The following is a 25,648-nucleotide window of genomic DNA, read 5'->3' as shown; positions in this document are numbered from 1 at the left end:
GCTCCGATCTGGTCACAGACATTAGTTGGGGTCTGCCGGCAGATAGATGGCCGCATAGTCCTGTAATTTGTAGACGTTGAGGAAGAACAAGAAATGTTAAAACCGAGGTTTGTCCTGATCGAGGATTCATTCATCTGCATGCTGCATTACCGGACACTGCCTACGGGAAAGAATGGCGCTGTGTCAGGGAGAAGGTGAAATCAGAAACTAATCATCTGGACAACCTCTTTATCAGGATCCCTCCTCTATTGGGGTCTGTCATTCTAGAAGACCACCAGGCACGATCTGTTCCCTTTGTGGGAAGCTGCCTTCACCCAGCCGGACCAGGTCTTGAGTGGTGTCAGTTCTTGGTGGTCTTCCTTTCATTTGAACAATTTATTTATTTTTCTCTAATTTGTGAAAGTTTTAGCTCCTTCTCCGCATGACCCCTTGTAAGGGGGATGCTGGGAGTTGTAGTTTCTTAGTCCTGTGGAAAGGCACTGATTGCCTAAGGTCATGGACGTGATAACCTTCCCTGCTCCGTTTCCTGTTTTTGTGGTTTGACTCCTGCGCTCGCTTGTCTCGGTCTCCGCAAGCATCCGTATGGTAGCATGACACTTCCTCATCTCCTGATCACATGATCACCTGGATTTCTCCTTCTCCCTCCGCTGCTTTTACTCCTCTCTAATCTGGTGAACCTGCTATTTAAAACACTTAATCTCTTATTAAAAGAGTCGTTAATCTGAGCTGGGGGAGGGGTAGATGAACAGTCCCCAAAGACAAGAATGCCAGGAAGCCGACAGGTGCTCATATACAGCGGCTGAGCGCGCTGTGAGAAAAGTTCACTACTTTTCTAGTTCTTATTTCATAAGGAGTGAAGACTTTCCATGTGACTAGTTTGTTAGAGGAAGCTCCATCCCCTACTCTGTTGATCCAGACTTAGTTGTTGTCTTCATGGTCGTCTTTGTCTTTTTTTTTTTTTTTTTGTACCACCTGTTTGCAGGGAATTGTCTGTTTGGTTTGGCAGCTTTCCAGACCACAGCTCGGCAGATGTCGAAAATCCCCTAATAGATCATAATACTTAGAATCGTGGTGCCTCTTGTCGGGCAGGCCAGCATAATCAGAGATCCAACCACAAGTGATTGTTCATTCTGTTGTCAGTCATCACATCTTGTATGCAAAAGTTAAAGGGAGGAGCAGAAACCAGCTATCAAACTGATGATTTGTAATGTAAGGAGGACAGCAACAATGAAATTAATGATCAGGAAGGGAAGAAGGCAACGATGGGGCCGACGACTGTTAGAGGGGGAGAACTCGACCGTCGCAATGTCAGCGTGGGAGAGGGCAAAGAACGGGTCAATGACAGCTAGAATGGGGAGAGCAAGGATCTGGCCAACAGCTAGAAGGGTTAGGGCAACGATCAATCCGACAATGGCTAGCGGGGGAGAATTTGACCGTCGCGTAGTGGGGGGGAGAGGAATGATCGTGCCGACGACCGCTAGAAGCAGAGAGGGAAATGATTGTGCCGATGACCGCTAGAATCAGGGAGGGCAACGATCGGGCCGCCGACTGCTGGAGTGAGGGAAACCATCGGACCGACGAGGGGAAGAGAGCATCAATCTGGCCGCGACTGCTAGAGGGGGAGAGGGCAACAGGAAAAAAGAGACAGGAAAAAAACTACGATGGAACATGCAATTGGTGAGAGAGGGAAGAGACCAACAACCATTAGTAAGTTCCGTTATGACTGAAAAGCTGAAGTTCTAACACGTAAATAATAGTAACGAAATGTAAATGGACTTGCAGTAATAAGGATCTAGTCAGGCAGATGAAATAATTATAAGAAGCACCAAAAGAACCTCATCTTCACCAACTACAGGTCACTTAATCACAATGCTACTTGTCAGGGAGCTCCGTGAAGGCAACTCTTCCAAATTTGCATTTTCAGCTGAAGTTCTACCTGTTCTTTAAGGTCTTTCTCCACTGGGCGATAATCCTCAGAGCAGTTGCTTACATAAACATTTGGTTTTGATCCTTTCCTACTGCAATAATGTCCACCAATCCCATCAACAAACGATAATTTGACCCATTGTCGTCTTACGTATGTTTTATGCAGACCTAAAAATCATAATTTTTCACCAGCGCATTCCGTCATGTAAGCAGGGGCTACGCTACCAACAGTGATATAAAGGCGGGGGAAGAAGCAATTAATCAAACCCATGATCGAACCTATGACAAATGAGAATACCATTTTTTACATCGATAAATCTTTTATGCGGACATGAGAATTGTCATTTGTTAACTGCGCATCCTGTCATATAAGTAGTATGTGCTACCAACAGCAATGTAAACTGCGAGGGAGGGATGGAAACCACTCATGACTAAGCGAAGTGGGAGAAAACAATGATCGAGCCGGTAAGGGAGGGAAGAGAAACAAACGATTAGTAATTCAGTGGTACAAACCAATTATCAAACCCACATGAGAGAAAGAAACCAACGATCAAATCATTGATGGGTTAGAGAGGGGGAGAATCCAACTATCAAACAAGCAACTAGTAATGGGGAGAAGCCAAGGATCAGTAATGGAGGTGGAGAAACCAGTGACGCTAATGGGTAAGGGAGAGAGAGAATCCAATGTTTAACCAGAAATGGGTATGGGAGGCAGAGAATCCAACGATCAAATGAATGATTGGAAAGGTAGAGCTCAATGATCGAACCCGCGATGGTGAAGGAAGGAGGAGAGCAGCGATCAAGACAATGATGAAAGGTGAGGAAGAGAGCAAAAATCAACCAAATGGTGGCTGTGAAACTGGGAGAGCGAAACATTGACATCTTTTATGGAGAAGGAGAATGCAATGAGCAAAGCAACAATGGGGTGGGGGGACAGGGACAGAGCAAAGAGCGAACCAATGCTAACTTATGGAGGAGGAAAATGCAACGAGCGAACCAACGATGGATGGGGGAGAGGAGAAGCCTAAAATGGATTGTAGGTTCAATCATTTGTATGAAAAAATTTGAAGTCGTAAGATGTAAATGATAGTAAGCGATTATAAATCGACTTGCAGTAATACGTGCTAGAAAAATTGTCTTTTGGCTCTTTTGTCATTAGCTGCCATGCGGAAGCCTTTTCTGGGTGCCTTTCTCTTGTTTGCTTGTTGACTTTGTTCATAATTTGTCTGTTTTTCCACTAATCGCTAAAGTGTCTGATTTACATGTCATAGGGTTACAAAACCCACGGTCGTTGACTGCAGATCCGGCCATTTACTGCTGCATTAATCTCCTTACTCATTTCCTTGCTCTGTAATTCCGGATTGTGGCTGCAGGATCCCATTCCCATGACGTGAGGGTGTACTGCCAGTTTACATGGCAACATCTCTGGGACTCCATAAACTGGAAATAGTCTCCAGTGCGGAGGATTATATGGCCTAATAATTACTAGGCACTGTGTAGATCATTTGGATGTGAGGCAGAAGGTGCGTCGTACCTCAGTCACAGCCCAGATTGCTTGGATTACTTCTATTTGGATTACTGGTCATAAACTCTTGAGTGACTGGTGGAATATGTGACCTGATTAGTAATGTCCTCTCTGACTCGCTCTACCCATTTTGGTCAGAAGTCGATGGTTATGGCCGTTTTAGTGGCTCCATGCAAACAGAACTGCGATGACTTGAATGTCTCCCCTGTATTTTTGTCTGACTTGTTACCAGTAGATCTGTGTCCTGATCTCTTCACTTTTCTTTTTTACAGGTCGGTGGATGTCCGGTTGCTTTCTTTGAAGACGATCCATCTAGTCATGCGACATTGAGAAGTGGAGGATGTCTTCAGTATTTCTTTTGTAAATGCCCCTTTGATGCTTTGTGGAGCATCTGCTCTATATAGGAGTCAGACGTTTAACATTTCCCGACTGTTTGGACCACTGGTGTATTTGTAAAGCGCCAACCACAAGGGTCAAACAGCAAATCTTCAGTCTTCCGTGATTTTGAAAGTGGCACATCCATTGCTTTGAGAGCTCGCCCATCTAAGTACTTACTGGGACCCCCCAGGGGAATGCCGCGCAAGGTTAGCGTGGCGGCCTGGGGGGCGGCCCTGTTTATTTCATGGAATGCCATTCTTCTACTCTACCTCATGAGCCGTCCAAAGACTCCCGACGCTTCAGACCTTACGGCACATGTAATCAGACTTGCTGAAGAAGCAGAAGCTGAGTTAGAGAAACAGAAGGGGCTTCTCCAACAAATCCATCACTATAGCGGGTTGCTTAACCGCCGGCCCGCTCCGCCAAATGCTGCCCATGGACCTGAGTTGCCTCAGCGGCTCCTAAATGCCTCTCTTCCATCGCCAACACCTGTGGCCTCTGACTCTCAGTCACCAGTCATTCCAGTTCTTGTTGTAGCATGTGATCGGCCCTCTGTGAGGAAGTGCCTGGACTCGCTGCTCAAGTTCCGGCCCTCAGCAGAGCAGTTTCCCATCGTTGTAAGCCAGGACTGCGGCCATGCCGAAACTGCAAGAGTTATTAACTCCTACGGAGATGCTATCACTCACATCAATCAGCCTGACCTCTCCGAGGTCCCTGCTCCCCCAGAACATAGAAAGTTTCAGGGCTATTATAAAATCTCCAGGCACTATAGATGGGCGCTTAACCAGGTATGTCTGCATATCGTACATGCAACTTTGTGTTTATCCTTTCCAGGCACCTTCTTCACCACAATATCTCCCATGTAGAGTGAGTCCACAGCGTCCTCACACCAGAATACTTCAACAGAAAATTCTTTGACCAGCATCAACCCATAACCTGACCTTTATTAAGCCACCAAGTCGGAAAGAGCAATGCTTAAAGGGGTGTTACTTTCGCAGTAAAGGCCCCGTCTCACATAGCGAGATCGCTGCTGAGTCACAAGTTTTGTGACGCAACAGCGACCTCAGTAGCGATCTCGCTATGTGTGACACGTACCAGCGATCAGGCCCCTGCTGCGAGATCGCTGGTCGTGTCGGAATGGCCTGGACCTTTTTTTGGTCGTTGAGGTCCCGCTGACATCGCTCAATCGGTGTGTGTGACACCGATCCAGCGATGTCTTCACTGGTAACCAGGGTAAACATCGGGTTACTAAGCGCAGGGCCGCGCTTAGTAACCCGATGTTTACCCTGGTTACCAAAAAAAACAAACAGTACATACTCACCATCTGTTGCCCGTCAGGTCCCTTGGCGTCTGCTTCCTGCTCTGACTGCCGCCGTAAAGTGAGAGCACAGCAGTGACGTCACCGCTGCGCTCTGCTCTCACTGTACGGCGGCATACAGTCAGAGCGGGAAGCAGACGCCAAGGGACCTGACGGGCAACAGATGGTGAGTATGTAGTGTTTGTTTTTTTTGGTAACCAGGGTAAACATCGGGTTACTAAGCGCGGCCCTGCGCTTAGTAACCCGATGTTTACCCTGGTTACCCGGGTGCTGCAGGGGGACTTCGGCATCGTTGAAGACAGTTTCAACGATGCCGAAGTCGTTCCCCTGATCGTTGGTCGCTGGAGAGAGCTGTCTGTGTGACAGCTCCCCAGCGACCACACAGCGACAAAACAGCGACGCTGCAGCGATCAGCATCGTTGTCTGTATCGCTGCAGCGTCGCTGTGTGAGACGGGGCCTTAAGTGGTGGCAAATGAATAGGAAATGCTGTGACTTTAATTGAGTTAATTGGCTTAAAAAAAAGAACAAACACATACATATGGTAGGGAAGTGTACTCCACTGCCCCTTTAATGATTGCCAGCAGTCTGCCCTCCATCAAGCCTGAGAGTAAGGGGCTGTTGTGTTCCTCCTCGGTTTTTCTTCTGCACAGGGCTGTCCCAGCCGCCTACTACTGTGCAGTTGAAGGGAAAGCAGCTCTGGATCTTCATCTTAGCCCTTCATTCTTAGGATTGGTGGAGGTCCCAGAGATCGGACCCCTAGCTGTATCCTTAACGGTCATCATTGACAGTCCAGCGTGCCTAAAACCCACCAGGTACCATCGAAATTTCACTACTGCTATTTTCGCTTCTCCTATTGCTTAAATTGGGCAGGAAGGTCAGTGTATTCATCATCATTCACAGATAAGACATGGTGCTCACCTCCTAAACAGAGATCATTTTATAAGCCTGGGCTTAAGAAAGGTAAGTGTTCTGTGCACCTTCCTAATTGTAAGTACTCCTCTGAGCGTGGTCGCCTTCTAGTGACCTTTCCATGATCAAAGTGTAAGTACAGTGCGTAATCTGAAAGAATAAAGAGAGAACATATTTGCCTATCGGCTACTGTGCAAATGTTTGAGGCAGGTGTGGTGAAAATGCTGCAGAGTAAGAAACATTCAAAAATAGAAGTAGTAATAGGCTATCGATTAACAAAATAGAAAGTGACAGAACAAAAGAGAAATCTAAATCCCTTCAATATTTGATGGCAGCCCTTTACCTTCATCACTGCTAGTTACAGTTCCACAGGTTAAGAAGTGACTCGGCAGGAGATTATTCCAAACATCTTGGAGACCTGACCCCAGATCTTCTGTGTATGAGGCTTGTGCGGATCCTTCTGTCTCTTCTTGTGACATCCTGGATGATGTGAGATCAAGGCTCCAGGGCCGGATCATCACTTCCAGTTCTCCTTCTTTAAGACATTAGCTCCAGTTTATTCAATCGTACGATGACCCCAAAAATCCAGCCAATCAGACGCCTCCTGATGGTATTACATGATGAATAAGTAACTGCCAGGATTTCTCAGTATTGAGGACATCAATAATTCTGACCAAATCCCCAACTCCATTTTGCTGAAATGCAGCCACAAACTTGCAGGACCCTCCACCACGATGCACCATTCCCGCAGACCCTCATTATTGTGTGTCCAGCCCCTTTGGAACAATCTGCTTCAGGTAGTCAAATATATCACATTGTGACTCCTCGGTCCAGCGCTCCTGCTGACATTTTTCTGCACCCCAGTTCCTATGTTTTCATATATAGTTGAGTCACTAGTTCTTGTGTCCAAGTAGAAAGTGTTTTTGTTTGTTTTTTTTACTGCAATTCTTCCATGAAGGCCACTTCTGTCCCGACTTCCCCAAACAGTAGGTGTACATATCTAGATGCTGCCAGTTCTTAGCTGATGGCACTGCTGGACACCTTTTTGATTTGAAATGGAAGTAACACGATGTCTCATCTGCTGCACTAAGTTTCCTTGGCTGAATTCTGTGACTGTTGCCCATTTCTTGGTGTCTTCAATGCTGAGAAATACAAGCGGATACTAATCCATCATGTAATACCATCGGGAAGCTCCCGATTAGCTCCAAATTAATTTTGCAGCCGGACAACAACCCCAAACATCCAACCAGTGTCATTAAGAACGAGGAGTCCTGGGGATGATGATCCAGCCACACAGAGCCCTGATCTCACATTATCCAGTCTGTCTGGGATCACATGAAGATACAGAAGGATCCGCACAAGTTTCAGACACAGAAGATCTGGGGTCAGTTCTCCAGGATGTTTGGCACAACCTCCTGCTGAGTTTCTTCAAAATCTGTGTGCAAGTGACCGAGAAGAATTGATGTGTGATGCTGTTGTGATTGTAAAGGGCGGTCACACTAGATATTGGTGGGATTTAGATTCCTCTTTTGTTAATGCAAAGTGAATAAACATTTTTTTATTATTTTTTTTTTAATAATCTTTTTTTTGCATCATTTGTTCAACACTTGCCTAAAACTTTTGCACTGTACTGTATCTCAGAAACAGAAGGGGATTGTAGCATTTTTACATGTGGGGATAAGTTACTCTGTAAATCCATTTCACTCTTTCTCTTGTTCCAATCCTGACATTATACTTCAGAGCAGTAATCGCAACTCTGCTGGTTGCTTTCTGAAACAAACTTGTTGACAGACACAATTATAACAATTTTGTTAAACCTCAATAAGGAAGGTGATCTTTCTCCAACATTAGTCTAGTCTAATAATCCAGAATCACAGGAGAATCAAAGTCCTCAGAGATTTTACTTGTGACACTAGGAGTATTGAGAATGAAGCTCGGGAGCATAGTACAGCCTGTAGGTAATGTAACATGTTCACCACACAGTGCTTTAACACCAGTATGAGTTCTCTAGTGAGGTCTGCTTCTCCAGAAAAAAAGAATATGGTAAATAAAGATGGCATCTGACAACTCGCTTATCTTTTTCAGATCTTTAAGGTCATGGGTTACAAGTCTGTCATCGTAGTAGAAGATGATCTGGAAGTGGCTCCTGATTTCTACGAATACTTCCTCAGTACACATTACCTTCTACTAAAGGATCCCACACTGTGGTGCATCTCTGCTTGGAATGATAATGGGAAAGAGGCCCTGGTGGAAGCCAAGGGCAGCTCCATCCTTCATCGTTCTGACTTTTTTCCAGGCCTTGGGTGGCTGCTGCTTCGGGAGCTATGGGAAGAACTTGAGGTTAAGTGGCCAGCAGCCTTTTGGGATGATTGGGTCAGGCGACCTGAGCAGAGACTTGGTAGGGCATGTGTACGGCCTGAGTTGCCTCGCACCAGAACCTTTGGAAGGAAAGGCGTCAGCCAGGGTCAGTTTTTTGACCAGCATCTGAGATTCATCAAACTGAACCAGGACCCAGTGGCCTTCACAAAAATAGACCTTTCATACCTCTTAAAAGAAAAGTATGATCCCTGGTTTATGGAACAAGTTTATGGGTCATCCAAAGTTCGGGCAGAAGAAGTTCTTCAAGGACAAGTGCCCGGTGGTAGGACGGTAAGGGTGGAATACACAACTAGAGACACTTTTAAGGCTTTGGCCAGGGCCTTTGGTGTAATGGATGACCTGAAGTCAGGGGTGGCGCGTGTAGCTTACATGGGAGTTGTTTCTTTTACTCATAGGGGTAGAAGGGTGTTTTTGGCACCTCCTCAAAACTGGGGAGGATATGATCCATCATGGACATAATGTTTCTCCACGTTTAGGAGAAAACTTGAAAAAAAAAGTGAGACAGGGAATAAAAAGTTATTTTTTCTGCAAGAGGTTCAGAGGGTCCAATATGCTTAGGTGCTATTTACTATGAGAAATTTGTACCTTTAGGAAGTTTATGGCTTGCGTGAGCTGTGGTGGAACACGACCCACCACATATGTAAGCTTTTTGAAGGGTGGTGCAAACGCATTATGAAGGAATTCAGGAACTACTTCGGACAGTCATGAAGATGACCAACAGCTTGGGGACTTCACTGTGGTTACACAGCTACAGCTACGCACTCAGGAAGAGATCACCTCTGCCAACAATGGTTCCTGGCTTCGGAGGGGAGCCACCTCTCTCAACGTCTCCTTCCGTTTTATTAATTCACCTCAATAAAGTGACCTTTATAGCCAAATGAGTCTGAGTCCTAGAGGCAAACTACAACATGGATGTCTTTGCACATATACAGTGTGTGGATGTTTTTTCTTTTGCTTATAAAAAAAATTGAATGTATAATTCTAAGTGTCCTAAACTGTATTCCTGTATTATTGATTGCCTTGTATTCTAAGCTTTTGTATTGGTTGTCTCTTGTACAGTGGCCTTGGTCTAAGGCTGAGCACGGACTGGGATTTCCCAGACCTGCGAATCTCCTGACCCAAACACAGCAGGCTCAGGCATATATAAGACTCCTGACTTTGGGTCAGGAGGTTTGTGGACTATCTTGAAACCATGTTCCGTATTTTGACCATGCAACTCTGATATCTGAATTGAGCCTAAAGCAGCCGTATTCCAAAATTGCTCCAGAGCATGACTGGTAGAGGTATCTCACCAGTGTTTATGGTTCTCGAACGTTTTCATGAATTGGTGATTAATACAGATGGCGTAAATGAGCATGAAACTTGATGAAAAGTCATTTTAGCGACTGAAACATCTACCACTAGCCATACGCTGGTGATTATGGATGGCTGAATACTCTAATTTAGATATTTTTTTGCTGACAATCTGCAGCTTTCGTCACCCGAAGGGTAGGACCTACTGCATCTATCTGCCGAAGAGTTGGTCATCCGTGTTTAATTCATTCACTTGTCTAGTGCTCATCAAACTGACTGAGGGAAGCCCGGACCACAGATTGTGGCAGAGAGAGGTTAGCTATTTCGACTGAATTGTTATACAATCTTTCACAGACCGATCTCTAAAAATCCCCAAAATATGACCAGTTTAAAGATGACTTGTCCCTTGTTTAAAAAAGTGAGTGAAATACCTTGTAAAAATACATGATTCTGCCTCCCTTTTTTTTTTTTTTTCTTTTATTTGCTGTTTTGCTCCATTGCAGCGATATTCACATTTGCTACTTTTGAAGTACACTATGTGAAATTTCTGCTTGCAGACCAACTGAGCATTTCTTCAGTGTCTTCTCTCCCCTGCCTTGTAGACTCTGCCAATCACAGTTGATCTAATGACCACAACCATATTACCTACTGGTAAACCAATACCCTGGTAAAGATGAAGTACACTTTCCTTCATAAAACATAATATTTTATTAATATTAGTATAATAAAAACATTTTGAAAGGTGCTAGAAAAGAAAAGAGGGACACTATCCCATGGTATACATTGCAATCCGGGACATACAGTTAGGTCCATATATATTTGGACAGAGACATTTTTTTAATTTTGGTTATAGACATTACCACAATGAATTTTAAACAAAACAATTCAGATACAGTTGAAGTTCAGACTTTCAGCTTTCATTTGAGGGTATCCCCATTAAAATTGGATGAAGGGTTTAGGAGTTTCAGCTCCTTAACATGTGCCACCCTGTTTTTAAAGAGACCAAAAGTAATTGGAAAGATTAAATAATTTTAAATAAAATGTTCATTTTTAGTACTTGGTTGAAAACCCTTTGTTGGCAATGACTGCCTGAAGTCTTGAACTCATGGACATCACCAGACGCTGTGTTTCCTCCTTTTTGATGCTCTGCCAGGCCTTCACTGCAGTGGTTTTCAGTTGCTGTTTGTTTGTGGGCCTTTCTGTCTGAAGTTTAGTCTTTAACAAGTGACATGCATGCTCAATTGGGATGAGATCAGGTGACTGACTTGGCCATTCAAGAATATTCCACTTCTTTGCTTTAATAAACTCCTGGGTTGCTTTGGCTTTATGTTTTGGGTCATTGTCCATCTGTAGTATGAAACGACGACCAATCAGTTTGGCTGGATCTGAGCACACAGTATGGCTCTGAATACCTCAGAATTCATTCGGCTGCTTCTGTCCTGTGTCACATCATCAATAAACACTAGTGACCTAGTGCCACTGGCAGCCATGCATGCCCAAGCCATCACACTGCCTCCGCCGTGGTTTACAGACGATGTGGTATGCTTTGGATCATGAGCTGGACCACGCCTTCGCCATACTTTTCTCTTTCCATCATTCTGGTAGAGGTTGATCTTGGTTTCATCTGTCCAAAGAATGTTCTTCCAGAACTGTGCTGGCTTTTTTAGCCTTTTTATTCTTGATGCTTATGAGTGGCTTTCACCGTGCAGTGAACCCTCTGTATTTACTTTCATGCAGTCTTTTCTTTATGGTAGATTTGGATATTGTTACGCCGACCTCCTGGAGAGTGTTGGTCACTTGGTTGGCTGTTGTGAAGGGGTTTCTCTTCACCATGGAGATTATTCTGCGATCATCCACCACTGTTGTCTTCCGTGGGCGCCCAGGTCTTTTTGCATTGATGAGTTCACCAGTGCTTTCTTTCTCAGGATGTACCAAACTGTAGACTTTGCCACTCCTAATATTGTAGCAATTTCTTGGATGGGTTTTTCCTGTTTTCGCAGCTTAAGGATGGCTTGTTTCACCTGCATGGAGAGCTCCTTTCACCGCATGTTTACTTCACAGCAAAACCTTCCAAATGCAAGCACCACACCTCAAATCAACTCCAGGCCTTTTATCTGCTTAATTGAGAATGACATAACGAAGGGATTGCCCACACCAGTCTATGAAATAGCCTTGGAGTCAATTGTCCAATTACTTTTGGTTCCTTTAAAAACAGGGTGGCACATGTTAAGGAGCTGAAACTCCTAAACCCTTAATCAAATTTTAATGTAGATACCCTCAAATGAAAGCTGAAAGTTTGAACTTCAACTGCATCTGAATTGTTTTGTTTAAAATTCATTGTGGTAATGTCTATAACCAAAATTAGAAAAATGTTGTCTCTGTCCAAATATATATGGACCTAACTGTAAATACATGGAACTCCACAATAATGATCACTATAAGGGCTGTCCCACAAGTCCAGATAATTCCGGTACCGGAATAAATCGGTACCGGAGTTATCCGTGTCCGTGTGCCTGGGAACTCACGTAGGCCATACATGCGGCACACGTGTGCCGCCCGTATGGCGAGTGGGTACCACACGGAGCGTGTGGTACCCTGCATCGCGCTGAAGCCGCGATTCATATGTTCCCAGTAGCAGCGTTTGCTGCAGAGAAAATATGAATAATAGTGTTTAAAATAAAGATCTATGTGTCCACCGCCCTCCCACCCCCTATGCGCCCCCCCCCCCCCCCCCCCCCCCGCTGTTCTGAAAATACTTACCCGCCTCCCTCGCTGCTTCCTGGTCTGGCCGCGGCTTCTAGTGTATGCGGTCACGTGGGGCCGATCATTTACAGTCATGAATATGTGGCTCCACCTCCCATAGGGGCGGAGCCGACTATTCATGATTGTAAATGAGCGGCCCCACGTGACCGCATACAGTAGAAGGCGCGAGGCAGAGAGGAAGGAGTGACAGCCAACGTGGGAGCGGGTGAGTATTTTCTGAACAGCGGGGGGGGGGGGCGCACAGGGGGTGGGGGGGCGGCGGACACATAGATCTTTATTTTAAACACTATTATTCATATTTTCTCTGCAGCAAACGCTGCTGCAGGGAACATATGAATCGCGGCTTCAGCACCATGTGGGGGGGACAGCGCTTACTGTAGCGCTGTCTCCTGCACGCACACGGACCCCAGACGGAGAACGTCCGTGTGAGGTCCGTGTTTTACACGGACCCATTGACTTTAATGGGTCCGTGTAATACGTGCGCTCCCACGAACACTGACATGTCTCCGTGTTTGGCACACGGAGACACGGTCCGCAAAAAATCAATGACATCTGAACAGATGCATTGATTTTTATGGGTCTACGTGTGTCAGTGTCTCCGGTACGTGAGGAAACTGTCACCTCACGTACCGGAGCCACTGACGTGTGAAACCGGCCTAAGGTCCAAAAAAAACAGGATAAAGAACCAGTGCTACTGAAGCTGCAATGTCTGCATACTATATTGGTTTTTTTTTGTTTTTTTTTAAAGCCTGTTAAGTTTTTATGGACTAACGTGTGGTTGCATTGCTATAATGCATTCCTGTCAGGGAAATTGTGTTCACAATCAGATGGCATGATGGTGGAGCATGTTTTACCTGTTAGTATTGATCGCTATGGATACAATGGCATCCCTCTGCCCTGACGCGCGTTTCGCTCTGCTTTTTCAGGAGGTGTTTAAGGGCAGTGCTGGTGTTAAGGTTTAAATACCCAAAGCAGCCAATGGGGAGGAAGTGTGTTAGCGTGCCTGCAAACCATTATGACACATGCGCCCGCTCGACTAGCTCGCGTTGCCAATGGTGACCATGAGCTTTGGTCACGTGGACGTGCGTGCACCATCATGCCTTCGGGCCCGCCGCCCACTAACAACCGCTGATCATGTTCAAAGCAACCCAGCGGCCATTGTTTGCACACTGTTTGCAGGCGAGGCTACACACCCCAAGATGCTACAGGAGGAGCCCAGTGACCCATTGTAAGTATAAAGTATTGCGATTAATACAATCCTGGAATAAGGATATTGAACTGGGTGGAAACCGTTGTGGTTCTACTGAGGGATATTAGAAATACATGAAACCAGTGAGAGTGTACCAATTATTACCAATTGGGTAATAAATACTCAGTAAATGATAAGAAATAAATCTAGTGGTAATGTTCCAAAACTAGTGAATTTGGTGATTATGAAGCAAGGTGTCTTCAGTTATCCCAATTAGTCTTTTTAAAATGTGAACACCTTGCTTCGTAATCACCAACCAATTGTATCATCACCTTATTTAGAACATTACCACTATCTTTAATTTAGACATGGCCGCTTCAGTAGCACTGGTTCTTTATCCTGCGTTTTTTGGACCTTATAGTGATCATTATTGTGGAGTTCCGTGTACTTTTTATGATGTTTTTATTATATTTATAGTTAATAAAATTTTATGTTTTTTGTAGGAAAGTGTACTTCGTCTTGACCTGGGTATTGGTTTGTCAATAGGTAATTTGGTTTTGGTTATTAGAGTATTAGCTGAAGTATAGCTCATCTAATTGGGGTAAGTTTGATATTAAGAGGACAAAAATATGTTACAATCCCAGTTGATGTAGCAGGGCGCAGCCGAGCTATGGGTGGCAGCATCTGGGAAGGGTGAAAGCGCCCATCATCCCCAGAGAAGACTGAAGAAAGGCCCAGTTGGCCTGCAAGCAGAAATTTCACCTAGTGCTCTCCAGAAGTAACAAATGTGAATATCTCTACAGTAAAACAAGACAGACCAAAATGCAAGAGTGTGGCTGAATAGGGAACTCTGCTATTTATTTTTTTAGGGAGCAAGTGACATATCCTCACTAAAAGGATCCTTGAACTTGAAGCTGAAAAGTGACTCTACATTTCATCATATATGTTCACCCTCTTCAGTGACCCGTTTTGTCTGCTGCTGCTTCCTCCATTGCAGCCGCAATTCTGGTTAATCTGCATATGAAATGGCCACCACGTAGCAAAGAGTGAAGCGGTAAGTCTGCAGCACAACTCTACAGCATAGCAAAGCATGGAAGGGTGTAGACTTACTGGCCACCTCGTGGTGGCCATCTTGTATGGAAGAGGACTGGGATGTGTTCTCGGGTGGAGGCAAACATTGGGCACCAGGTAGGGTGACTGTACATCAAGTCTCACAGAAAAAACAATAGTCAATGAGTTATCAATTTATCAGTCTCACAGAGCAAAACCCCCAAAATACTAAAAAAAATCTCTATTAACAATTACTAAAAAACATAGTGCATACAAAACCATCACCAGAATAAACACTTGAAAATAGAAAACAAACCTAGGGGGGTGCCTGTCCCTGGTAGCCTAACACTTGTCAGTACCCTACCTGCCAGCGGAGGTTGGCACCCTGCGCAGTGGCGCCCCCGCTCACCGTCGACTGTCCCTCCTGATAGACTGTCTGATAGACCCTATCAAGGCAGGGAAAAGGAAAATGTAAGTGTGTGGTTCTGTAAGGAGGGTTTAATATGTGTGGGTAGATACTGTCCCTCACACTTGCCCTACCTGTCAGCGGGGGTTGGCACCCTGAACCTGCGCAATGGCGCCCCCACTCCTCGACGGCTGTCCCAATACTGGTAACCTTAGTAGCAAAAATCGAGACCCTTAATGTCGTAGGGTACTGAAAAACGTGTGAGCGAAGTGAACACAAAAAAAAACCACCACAATGGGGATTTTCTTAGGGATATAATGATCCAAATAATTTATTAGGTTGTGTACTAGATAGCACAATTTTAGGCTGCCCTGAATCCAACAAAAATGTGTTGCCTCTAAGGCTGGTTTCACATTTGCGTTTAAAAATGCAGCGTTTAAAAAAAACGCAGGTGGTGAAAAAACGCGTGCAAACGCTGCGTTTTTTAGACGCATGTGTTTTTGCATGCGGTAAAAAAAAGCGGCGTTTTGATGCGTTTACATGCGTGTTTTCATGCGTTTGCGTTTTTGAAACGCATGCTGAGAAGTGTGTGACAGCTGCCAATCATCAAAATCAACTAGAAAACCCACTATAAACAGAAATAGCTAGGTATAGGGTTAGGATCCCTAGGGTTAGGGGTAGCTTTTTATTAGAAGAATGTCCTGGTCACCAGGTCACTGATAAGCCACCCCCCACCATCAAGGTGATAAAGGGATCCAAACCCTAACCCTAGCGATCCATAGGGATGTTGACCTGGTGACCAGGACATTCTTCTAATAAAAAGCTTTGTTCAGTGTGGACACCCCAAGATATACGGTATTGCTATAGAGTACTAAAAATATTAACTCGTAGAGTATTCACTGTCATATTGTTAGGGGTAGGGTTAGGATCCCTTAATCACCTTGATGGTGGGGGTGGCTTATCAGGGTGTATTCTTGGTTTTTTCTATAAAAACGCATGCGTTTACATTGACAACAATACGTTTTTTTGCCGCAAAAAAACGCCTCTAGAAATTACTACATGTTGCATTTCTGCGACAGAACGCATGCAGCAAAAAAACGTTTTTTTTCTGTACAAACGCTGCAGATCAAAACGCAAGTGTGAAACCAGCCTTAGTCTTATTCAGGCTATTCAGCCTCAATAATGAACCATATATTGCACAAATGCCCACATTCATAAAAACTACTCCCAAAAGTGATGTCCTGGTTCACACACTTTTTAAGTAATGGGGTCATGAAGCAAACATACTTGTTTCTCTAGCTTCAAAATACTGTGACCCACAATCTGCCAAAAGAGGCAAATCCCTCAATTTAACAAATACTTTAAACTCATGTTTCAATAGATAGGCATAAAAAATCAGTCTCATAGCTCATCGGTCTCATAGCTCGACGCGTTTCTCCTCCCAAAGGAGGTTCATCAGGAGCATATTTAACAATAATATGAGACCGCTACTTAGTGCCTGTGGGCACTGAACCTGGAAGGTACATACCTGGTGCGTGAGTCCTGTACCGTGATGGACAACACAAAGCTAAGTAGCGGTCTCTTATATTATTGTTAAATATGCTCCTGATGAACCTCCTTTGGGAGGAGAAACGCGTCGAGCTATGAGACTGATTTTTTATGCCTATCTATTGAAACGTGAGTTTAAAGTATTTGTTAAATTGAGGGATTTGCCTCTTGGCAGATTGTGGGTCACAGTATTTTGAAGCTGGAGAAACAAGTATGTTTGCTTCATGACCCCATTACTTAAAAAGTGTGTGAACCAGGACATCACTTTGGGGAGTAGTTTTTATGAATGTGGGCATTTGTGCAATATATGGTACATTATTGAGGCTGAATAGCCTGATTAAGACTTACAGGCAACACATTTTTGTTGGATTCAGGGCAACCTACAATTGTGCTATCTAGTACACAGCTTAATAAATTATTTGGATCATTATATCCCTAAGAAAATCCCCATTGTGGTGTGTTTTTTTTTTGTGTTTTTTTTGTGTTCACTACGCTCTCACGTTTTTCAGTACCCTACGACATTAAGGGTCTCGATTTTTGCTACTAAGGTTACCAGTATTGGGACAGCCGTCGAGGAGTGGGGGCGCCATTGCGCAGGTTCAGGGTGCCAACCCCCGCTGACAGGTAGGGCAAGTGTGAGGGACAGTATCTACCCACACATATTAAACCCTCCTTACAGAACCACACACTTACATTTTCCTTTTCCCTGCCTTGATAGGGTCTATCAGATCAGGAGGGACAGTTGACGGTGAGCGGGGGCGCCACTGCGCAGGATTAGGGTGCCATCCTCCGCTGGCAGGTAGGGTACTGACAAGTGTTAGGCTACCAGGGACAGGCACCCCCCTAGGTTTGTTTTCTATTTTCAAGTGTTTATTCTGGTGATGGTTTTGTATGCACTATGTTTTTTAGTAATTGTTAATAAAGATATTTTTTTAGTATTTTTGGTGACTGTACATCACTAATATGCAGTTATGTTTGAGTGCTAGGTTGAAGGACCGCTTTAAAGGCCCCATCCATAGAGTAATTTTGGTAGAACCTGCTGATATCAACAGGTTGAGCTGACGCTCTGTATATGGGGGCACCAGCCGACTGATCGTCAAGGGAGATGTTAATCACACGTCTGATTTTGCACTACTACTTGCTTTATTCTGAGGATAAGCCGCCGGCTTACATATCTGTCAGCGGATCTCTGGTGTATGGGAGAGATGCCATGTGATGTGTATGGCCGGAGTCAGGTTTATTGGGGTAGTTATTGATGAAATATGACACATGTTTTCCCATCATTCTACTAAGTGGTCAGTTCTCAGTTTGCATTAATATTGTATGCCAATGTCTCCTGTTCTCTAGCCTTATGCCTGTACAATGGGAATTGCAAACATTATGTAACCATGATGAATTTTGGCTCATTTACTGATCTTTTTACAGAAAAAAATAGGTTGTATCCAAGTTCTTGTAGGATAGTTTATAACATGACGTGAGTGTCTGGTTCGGGCGACTACATGGAGGAGGCCAGATCTGGGTATTTCTGCACCTTTCCTCTAGCCGCTGAATAGCTACTGTAGACTAGTGCTGGGAGAGGTGGATACTCGTACTCTGTGTATGTGGATTCTTAAAGGTAAAATCTAAAGGAATCACTTAGCTCTTTGACCTCTTGGATCTGAATTCCCAGTAAATCAATACAACATGCATGCGACGGCAGTAGTAGTAGAGCTAAACTATGAACTGTGACGTCCTCTCACTATCCAGATTCACCACATAATGGCTACTGCATTCCCTGCTTCTGCTTTTATACAGGCTATGATAGGCCTTCCAGAATGGCTATATTCTTTGTTGAGATAGCTGCAAGGAATTACTGAGAAGCCCACCGGGGCAGAGGTGAGGTCATGTGATCTATTTCTGGCTCATGTCATCTTCTGCTGTGTGTAAAATTACAGAGTCCATTGTAAGCTGTTTCCAAAAAGTGAAAGTTGTTTGAAATTGTTGAGTTCACCACGTTCCTAACCATTTGGCACAAAATGGATTTGCTCATTTCTATGACAAAGTATACAAGATAAAACAAGTTTTCCGTGAAGGCTACAACTGCAACCACTAAGATCTGGACACACTCGGCTTAGATCTTCCTAGAGTTCTAGGACGGAGGTCCTCAATCTTGTAATCAGATTACCGCCGTTTGTGATTTTTGGGAATTTATACTGGGTTTCCATTGTAGCAAAATGGATAGATAAGATTGAAACAAATGCAGAAATGCACATTCCTGAGTGGATTTTTACAGTTTGCTGTTGTGGACCGGTTGAGGGTTCTTTTTGAATTTTCTCTATGGAGCTCAATGAAAAAGTCAAAATCCATAACAAAATAAATAATCAGTAGTTCAGGTTTTTGGTAGCACTCACTCGTTCCTCCCAATAGTCCATGTATCTTGGCTTTTGGAGACCACCTTCACAGCACTGTCACAGATTGATAGGTCATTACCAGTGTCCCAACTGGTTCGAGCGTTACCACGGAAGATCGGTAGATGAGTACATCTATTTTGGCCATCTGCAGCAATAGAAGAGAATGGACTATTTCTAGAGATGATGTCATTGTGAAAGGAAGCTTGGGTCCTACAAGGATGTGAGCATTCGCCTTTATTGGACATTCAAAGCGCTTCGGTTCTACAGGTTAACAATTCATCGGATACAATTCATATTGGCCCTGTAGAGCGAGCCTTCATCAGGGATCAGGCTGAATCTATAAAGTCGAAAAAAAGTATCTGATGAACGCTCAAAAATGTGTCAAAATACATTGTATGTTCACAGGGCCGGACTGGCCATCTGGCAATTTTGGCAAATGCCAGAAGGGCCTGTCTGGTCGTGGGCTGCTTTGTCTGTTACTTTGTTAACAGAATCGGTGTTCTCAAGACTCCCATACTGTTAAGAGTTGTGACGGAACACAAAGTCGCTGACTCTGGCACTTACCCCAGCGGTATCATTACAAATATTGGTCTTGTAGAAAATCTTCCTTTCCTCCATCCAGGGTAATATTAGTAATATATTTCCATCTGGTTCATGGGGATGGGGACAACATGGGCCTATGTGATTTCAAATGCCAGGACTGAATTTCAGCCCCAGTCCGTACCTGTATGTTCAGTAGAATTGTTCCCGAACTTTTAGGTTCCAAGCTTCCTCTCACCGAGGCACCGCCACTAGAAATAGTCCATTTTCTATCCTACAATGTTGAGATTGGTGGTTGAGTTGGAAGATTCCCTCATTCGGGCTATAGCGGCACCAAAGCGTTTGTCTTTCAAGGCTGATTTGCTGCTGCTGAAATGTTCCACAACGAATCCATTATGTGGGAATTTGCCCTAACAGAAAACTATTACTCCATATTCTGAGCAAATGATTTGCAGACGAGCAGTATGACGTTAATTATCAGCAGCCGTTAGGTGAATATTTGGCTTGGCTCTGCTTTTTCTGCTTTTTTTCCCCTCTATTCTCACTGAACCACAACAGCTGTATATAATGTAACCTCCTGCTCTTCCCACTGCTGGTTTTTCGTTGCAAAATCTCCACATACGTGGCGTAATCCCAGTGTCCCGCCACAGCTGATCACAGAACTGATGATAATTAGTGTGACAGAGGAGAGCATGAGGAATACCACCCTACTGTGTTCTGTAAGGGTGAGACCACAGATATCCAGTCACTCTCAGGTTGTTTCTGTCGTTTTATAGATTTTATACATCTGCTACTTTACATGAATGAGATTTCATGGTTCATATGTCCGACTGGCACAACTCTGCCTTTCCTAAATACTAGCGCCATACTAGTGATAGACTTGTGCCTTCAAGACATGTAAGTAGTATTATAATAGTTATATTGTGCATATTAGCAGTATTATACTACTTATATTCTTGTACATAGGGGGCAGTGTTATAGTAGTTATATTCTTGCACATAAGAGCAGTATTTTAGTAGTTATATTCTTGTACATGGGGCAGTATTATAGTAGTTATATTCTTGTACATAGGGGCAGTATTATAGTAGTTATATTCTTGTACATAGGGGACAGTATTCTAGTAGTTATATTCTAGTACATAGGGGCAGTATTATAGTAGTTATATTCTTGTGCATAGGGGGCAGTATTATAGTAGTTATATTCTTGTACATTGGGGAAGTATTATAGTAGTTATATTCTTGTACATAGGGGGAAGTATTATAGTAGTTATATTCTTGTACATAGGAGCAGTATTATAGAAGTTATATTCTTGTACATAGGGGCAGTATTATAGTAGTTATATTCTTGTACATAGGGGGAAGTATTATAGTAGTTATATTTTTGTGCATAGTTACAATGTTATAGTAGTTATATTCCAGTATATAGGCGCAGTATTGTAGTAGTTATATTCTTGTACATAGGGGGCAGTATTATAGTAGTTATATTCTTGTTCATAGGGGGCAGTATTATAGTAGTTATATTCTTGTACATATGAGCAGTATTATAGTAGTTATATTCTTGAACGTAGGAGCAGTATTATAGTAGTTATATTCTTGCACATAGGAGCAGTATTATAGTAGTTATATTCTTGTACATAGGGACAGTATTATGGTAATTATATTCTTGTATATAGGGGCATTATTTTAATAGTTATAGTCTTGTACATAGGGACAGTGTTATAGTAATTATATTCTTGTACATGGGTGCAGTATTATAATAGTTATATTCTTGTATATACAGGCAGTATTACAGTAGTTATATTCTTGCACATAGGAGCAGTATTATAGCAGTTATATTTTTGTACCTAGGAGCAATATTATAGTAGTTATATTCTAGTATATAGTGGCAGTATTGTAGTAGATATATTCTTGTACATAGGGGGTGGTATTATAGTAGTTTTATTCTTGTACATAGGGAGCAGTATTATAGTTTATATTCCTGTACATAGGGGCAGTATTATAGTAATGATATTCTTGTATACAGGGGCATTATTATAATAGTTATATTCTTGTACATACGGCCAGTATTATACTAGTTATATTCTTGTACATAGGAGCAGTATTATAGTAGTTATATTTTTGTACATAAGAGCAATATTATCGTAGTTATATTCCAGTATATAGGGGCAGTATTATAGTAGTTATATTCTTGTACATAGAGGCAGTATTATAGTAATTATATACTTGTATATAGGGGCATTATTATAATAGTTATATTCTTGTACATAGGGACAGTATTATAGTAATTATGTTCTTGTACATGGGTGCAGTATTATAATAGTTATATTCTTGTACATACGGGCAGTATTTTAGTAGTTATATTCTAGTACATAAGGGCAGTATTATACTAGATATATTCTTGTACATAGGAGCAGTATTGTAGTAGTTATATTTTTGTGCATAGGAGCAATATTATAGTAGTTATATTCCAATATATAGGGGCAGTATTGTAGTAGTTATATTCTTGTACATAGGGGGCTGTCTTATAGTAGTTATATTCTTATACATAGGAGCAGTATTATAGTAGTTATATTCTTGTACATATAGGGCAGTATTATAGTAGTTATATTCTTGTACATATGAGCAGTATTATAGTAGTTATATTCTTGTATATGGAGCAGTATTATAGTAGTTATATTCTTGTACATAGGAGTATTATAGTAGTTATATTATTGTACATAGGAGCAGTATTATAGTAGTTATATTCTTGTACATCAGGAGCAGTATTATAGTAGTTATATTCTTGTAATTCTTGTACATGGGGCAGTACTATAGTAGTTATATTCTTGTACATAGGGGCAGTATTATAGTAGTTATATTCCTGTACATAGGAGCAGTATTATAGTAGTTACATTCTTGTACATGGGGCAGTACTATAGTAGTTATATTCTTGTACATAGGGGAAGTATTATAGTACACCAAACCAAAACACAAGGATTCCTAAAATATAACTTTTAATAATCAAAGTTAAAATACACAGTTCTGAATTGAAGACAATACAATATAAAAATTACAAGGGAATTAACTGACCCCTGTCAAAACCCTAATCCTATCCACTACCTATATGCGGGGGTAGGCACCCTAATTTTCTGCGGTTGGCGCCCCCACTCATCGATGGCTGGCCCTACAGGCCCTACAATTGCCCTATTATACCAATAAGGTAGTGTCACAATTATGAACCCAAAACCAAAAATATCATAACAAATAATCAAAATAGTATAAATAAATAAGAAAAAATTAGTAAAAACAAACTAAACAAAAAAACAAAAATTCATGTTCTTTTGCCCAAGCTGCGGATTCTCAATAGACTGTTCGTATATCATGTATCCTTGGGGGTATATAGTACGATAAGCAGGTAGAGAGCCCCAGTTACTTCATTTATAATGATCTACAGACCAAAAAATTAACATAAAAAATTAGCAAAAAACAATCTAAATAAATGAGAAAAAATTAGAAAAACCAAACAAAACAAAACAAACGCAAAAATTAGTTTTTGCCCGGACTGAGACCCCCAAATCACATGTCCAGTATTTTTGGGGTATTTGATGCAGAAAATAGATAGAAAAACCCCAATCACCTTATTTACTGTAATCTGCAAATTTTAACCAAAATATCATAAAAAATAAACAAAAATTGTATGAAAACCATATAATAAAAAAATAATCAAAACAAACAAAACAAAAAAAACTGAAAAATAGTTCAATAACCAACAGCTTGAATGCCCCAATAGGGTATATAGACCAGGTGTAACCTTTTGGGCCAATAGAAAAAGGGAATATTATTGTCCCATTTATGCACAAAAGACTCAGTTATGGAAAACCACTTAAAAGACCAAAAAAGATGTCTATACACGGTTCTCACACAGTGGTGGGATGTCCATATAGAAAGCCTCCTTCAATATCAAGGCTAACTCAAAAATAGTCATTTCAAAAAGTGGAAATACCAGAGTATAATGCAGTCCTTATCCCAAAATTATGGGTATATCCTGTAGAAGAGTTTATTCCAATGGCAGTATTATATATAGGCCAAATTAAAACGTACTTGACACGGAGAAGAGATGAGGATATGACCCGTCCAGTATGTTGAAATCCTTCAATCTTGTTATAAAGCTAAATCCAGCAGTCATATAGGTGGCCATGCATCATGCCACATTTGGCACTTCACTCATCTGATCCACAGAGAGCTTTTATTCCCACGGGGGGGGAAACGCGTTGGGCACTGTAAGGGACGATATCCTGGATTAAGATGTCCTAATGGCTGGACTGGTATTCGCAGCATGGCTAAAGGATTCTATCTACATCAGATGAGTAAAAGGGTTGATTTGACCATCTTGGTGACATGGCGGCTGAATTGATATCCGCAGCATAGAATAAAAGCTTTCTGTGGATCAGATGAGTGAAGTGCCAAATGTGACATAAGGATCGGTATTAATCTATAGGATATGGCCATCTAAACTGCTGTTGCATCGATATGCCTGATATGCCTGATGTGGCTGAATGACTATCTTTTGTGGCATGATGCATGGCCACCTATATGACTGCTGGATTTAGCTTTATAACAAGATTGAAGAATTTCAACATCCTGGACGGGTCATATCCTCATCTCTTCTCCGTGTCAAGTACGTTTTAATTTGGCCTATATATAATACTGCCATTGGAATAAACTCTTCTACAGGATATACCCATAATTTTGGGATAAGGACTGCATTATACTCTGGTATTTCCACTTTTTGAAATGACTATTTTTGAGTTAGCCTTGATATTGAAGGAGGCTTTCTATATGGACATCCCACCACTGTGTGAGAACCGTGTATAGACATCTTTTTTGGTCTTTTAAGTGGTTTTCCATAACTGAGTCTTTTGTGCATAAATGGGACAATAATATTCCCTTTTTCTATTGGCCCAAAAGGTTACACCTGGTCTATATACCCTATTGGGGCATTCAAGCTGTTGGTTATTGAACTATTTTTCAGTTTTTTTTGTTTTGTTTGTTTTGATTATTTTTTTATTATATGGTTTTCATACAATTTTTGTTTATTTTTTATGATATTTTGGTTAAAATTTGCAGATTACAGTAAATAAGGTGATTGGGGTTTTTCTATCTATTTTCTGCATCAAATACCCCAAAAATACTGGACATGTGATTTGGGGGTCTCAGTCCGGGCAAAAAACTAATTTTTGCGTTTGTTTTGTTTTGTTTGGTTTTTCTAATTTTTTCTCATTTATTTAGATTGTTTTTTGCTAATTTTTTATGTTAATTTTTTGGTCTGTAGATCATTATAAATGAAGTAACTGGGGCTCTCTACCTGCTTATCGTACTATATACCCCCAAGGATACATGATATACGAACAGTCTATTGAGAATCCGCAGCTTGGGCAAAAGAACATGAATTTTTGTTTTTTTGTTTAGTTTGTTTTTACTAATTTTTTCTTATTTATTTATACTATTTTGATTATTTGTTATGATATTTTTGGTTTTGGGTTCATAATTGTGACACTACCTTATTGGTATAATAGGGCAATTGTAGGGCCTGTAGGGCCAGCCATCGATGAGTGGGGGCGCCAACCGCAGAAAATTAGGGTGCCTACCCCCGCATATAGGTAGTGGATAGGATTAGGGTTTTGACAGGGGTCAGTTAATTCCCTTGTAATTTTTATATTGTATTGTCTTCAATTCAGAACTGTGTATTTTAACTTTGATTATTAAAAGTTATATTTTAGGAATCCTTGTGTTTTGGTTTGGTGTAGTTGTCTAGGATTCCATTGCTATTTGCTTTTTGGTGTTTGAAGTATTATAGTAGTTATATTCTTGTACATATGGGCAGTATTATAGTAGTTATATTCTTGTACATAGGAGCAGTATTATAGTAGTTATATTCATGTGTATAGGAGCAGTATTATAGTAGTTATATTCTTGTACATGGGGCAGTACTAAAGTAGTAATATTCTTGTACATAGGAGCAGTATTATAGTAGTTATATTCTTGTATATAGGAG

General features: G+C 41.9%; 1 protein-coding gene across 7 annotated transcripts in view; it reads left to right on the top strand.

Annotated features, from left to right (window-relative positions):
- MGAT1 (alpha-1,3-mannosyl-glycoprotein 2-beta-N-acetylglucosaminyltransferase) overlaps positions 1–9,431 on the top strand; it is a 32,735-nt gene extending 23,304 nt beyond the window's left edge. For all 7 annotated transcript variants that reach the window (XM_077286316.1, XM_077286311.1, XM_077286315.1 and 4 more), the window contains 2 exons: positions 3,724–4,617; positions 8,143–9,431. In XM_077286316.1, coding sequence (XP_077142431.1) covers positions 4,024–4,617; positions 8,143–8,895 — 1,347 coding nt within the window. In that variant the 5' untranslated portion in view covers positions 3,724–4,023 and the 3' untranslated portion in view covers positions 8,896–9,431. The remainder of the gene's footprint in view (positions 1–3,723; positions 4,618–8,142) is intronic.
- The last annotated feature ends 16,217 nt before the right edge of the window (positions 9,432–25,648 follow it).

The sequence above is a fragment of the Ranitomeya variabilis genome, chromosome 2 (genome assembly GCF_051348905.1).
Source record: "Ranitomeya variabilis isolate aRanVar5 chromosome 2, aRanVar5.hap1, whole genome shotgun sequence".
Lineage (NCBI taxonomy): Eukaryota > Metazoa > Chordata > Amphibia > Anura > Dendrobatidae > Ranitomeya > Ranitomeya variabilis.
This window is presented reverse-complemented; position numbering and strand designations above follow the sequence as displayed.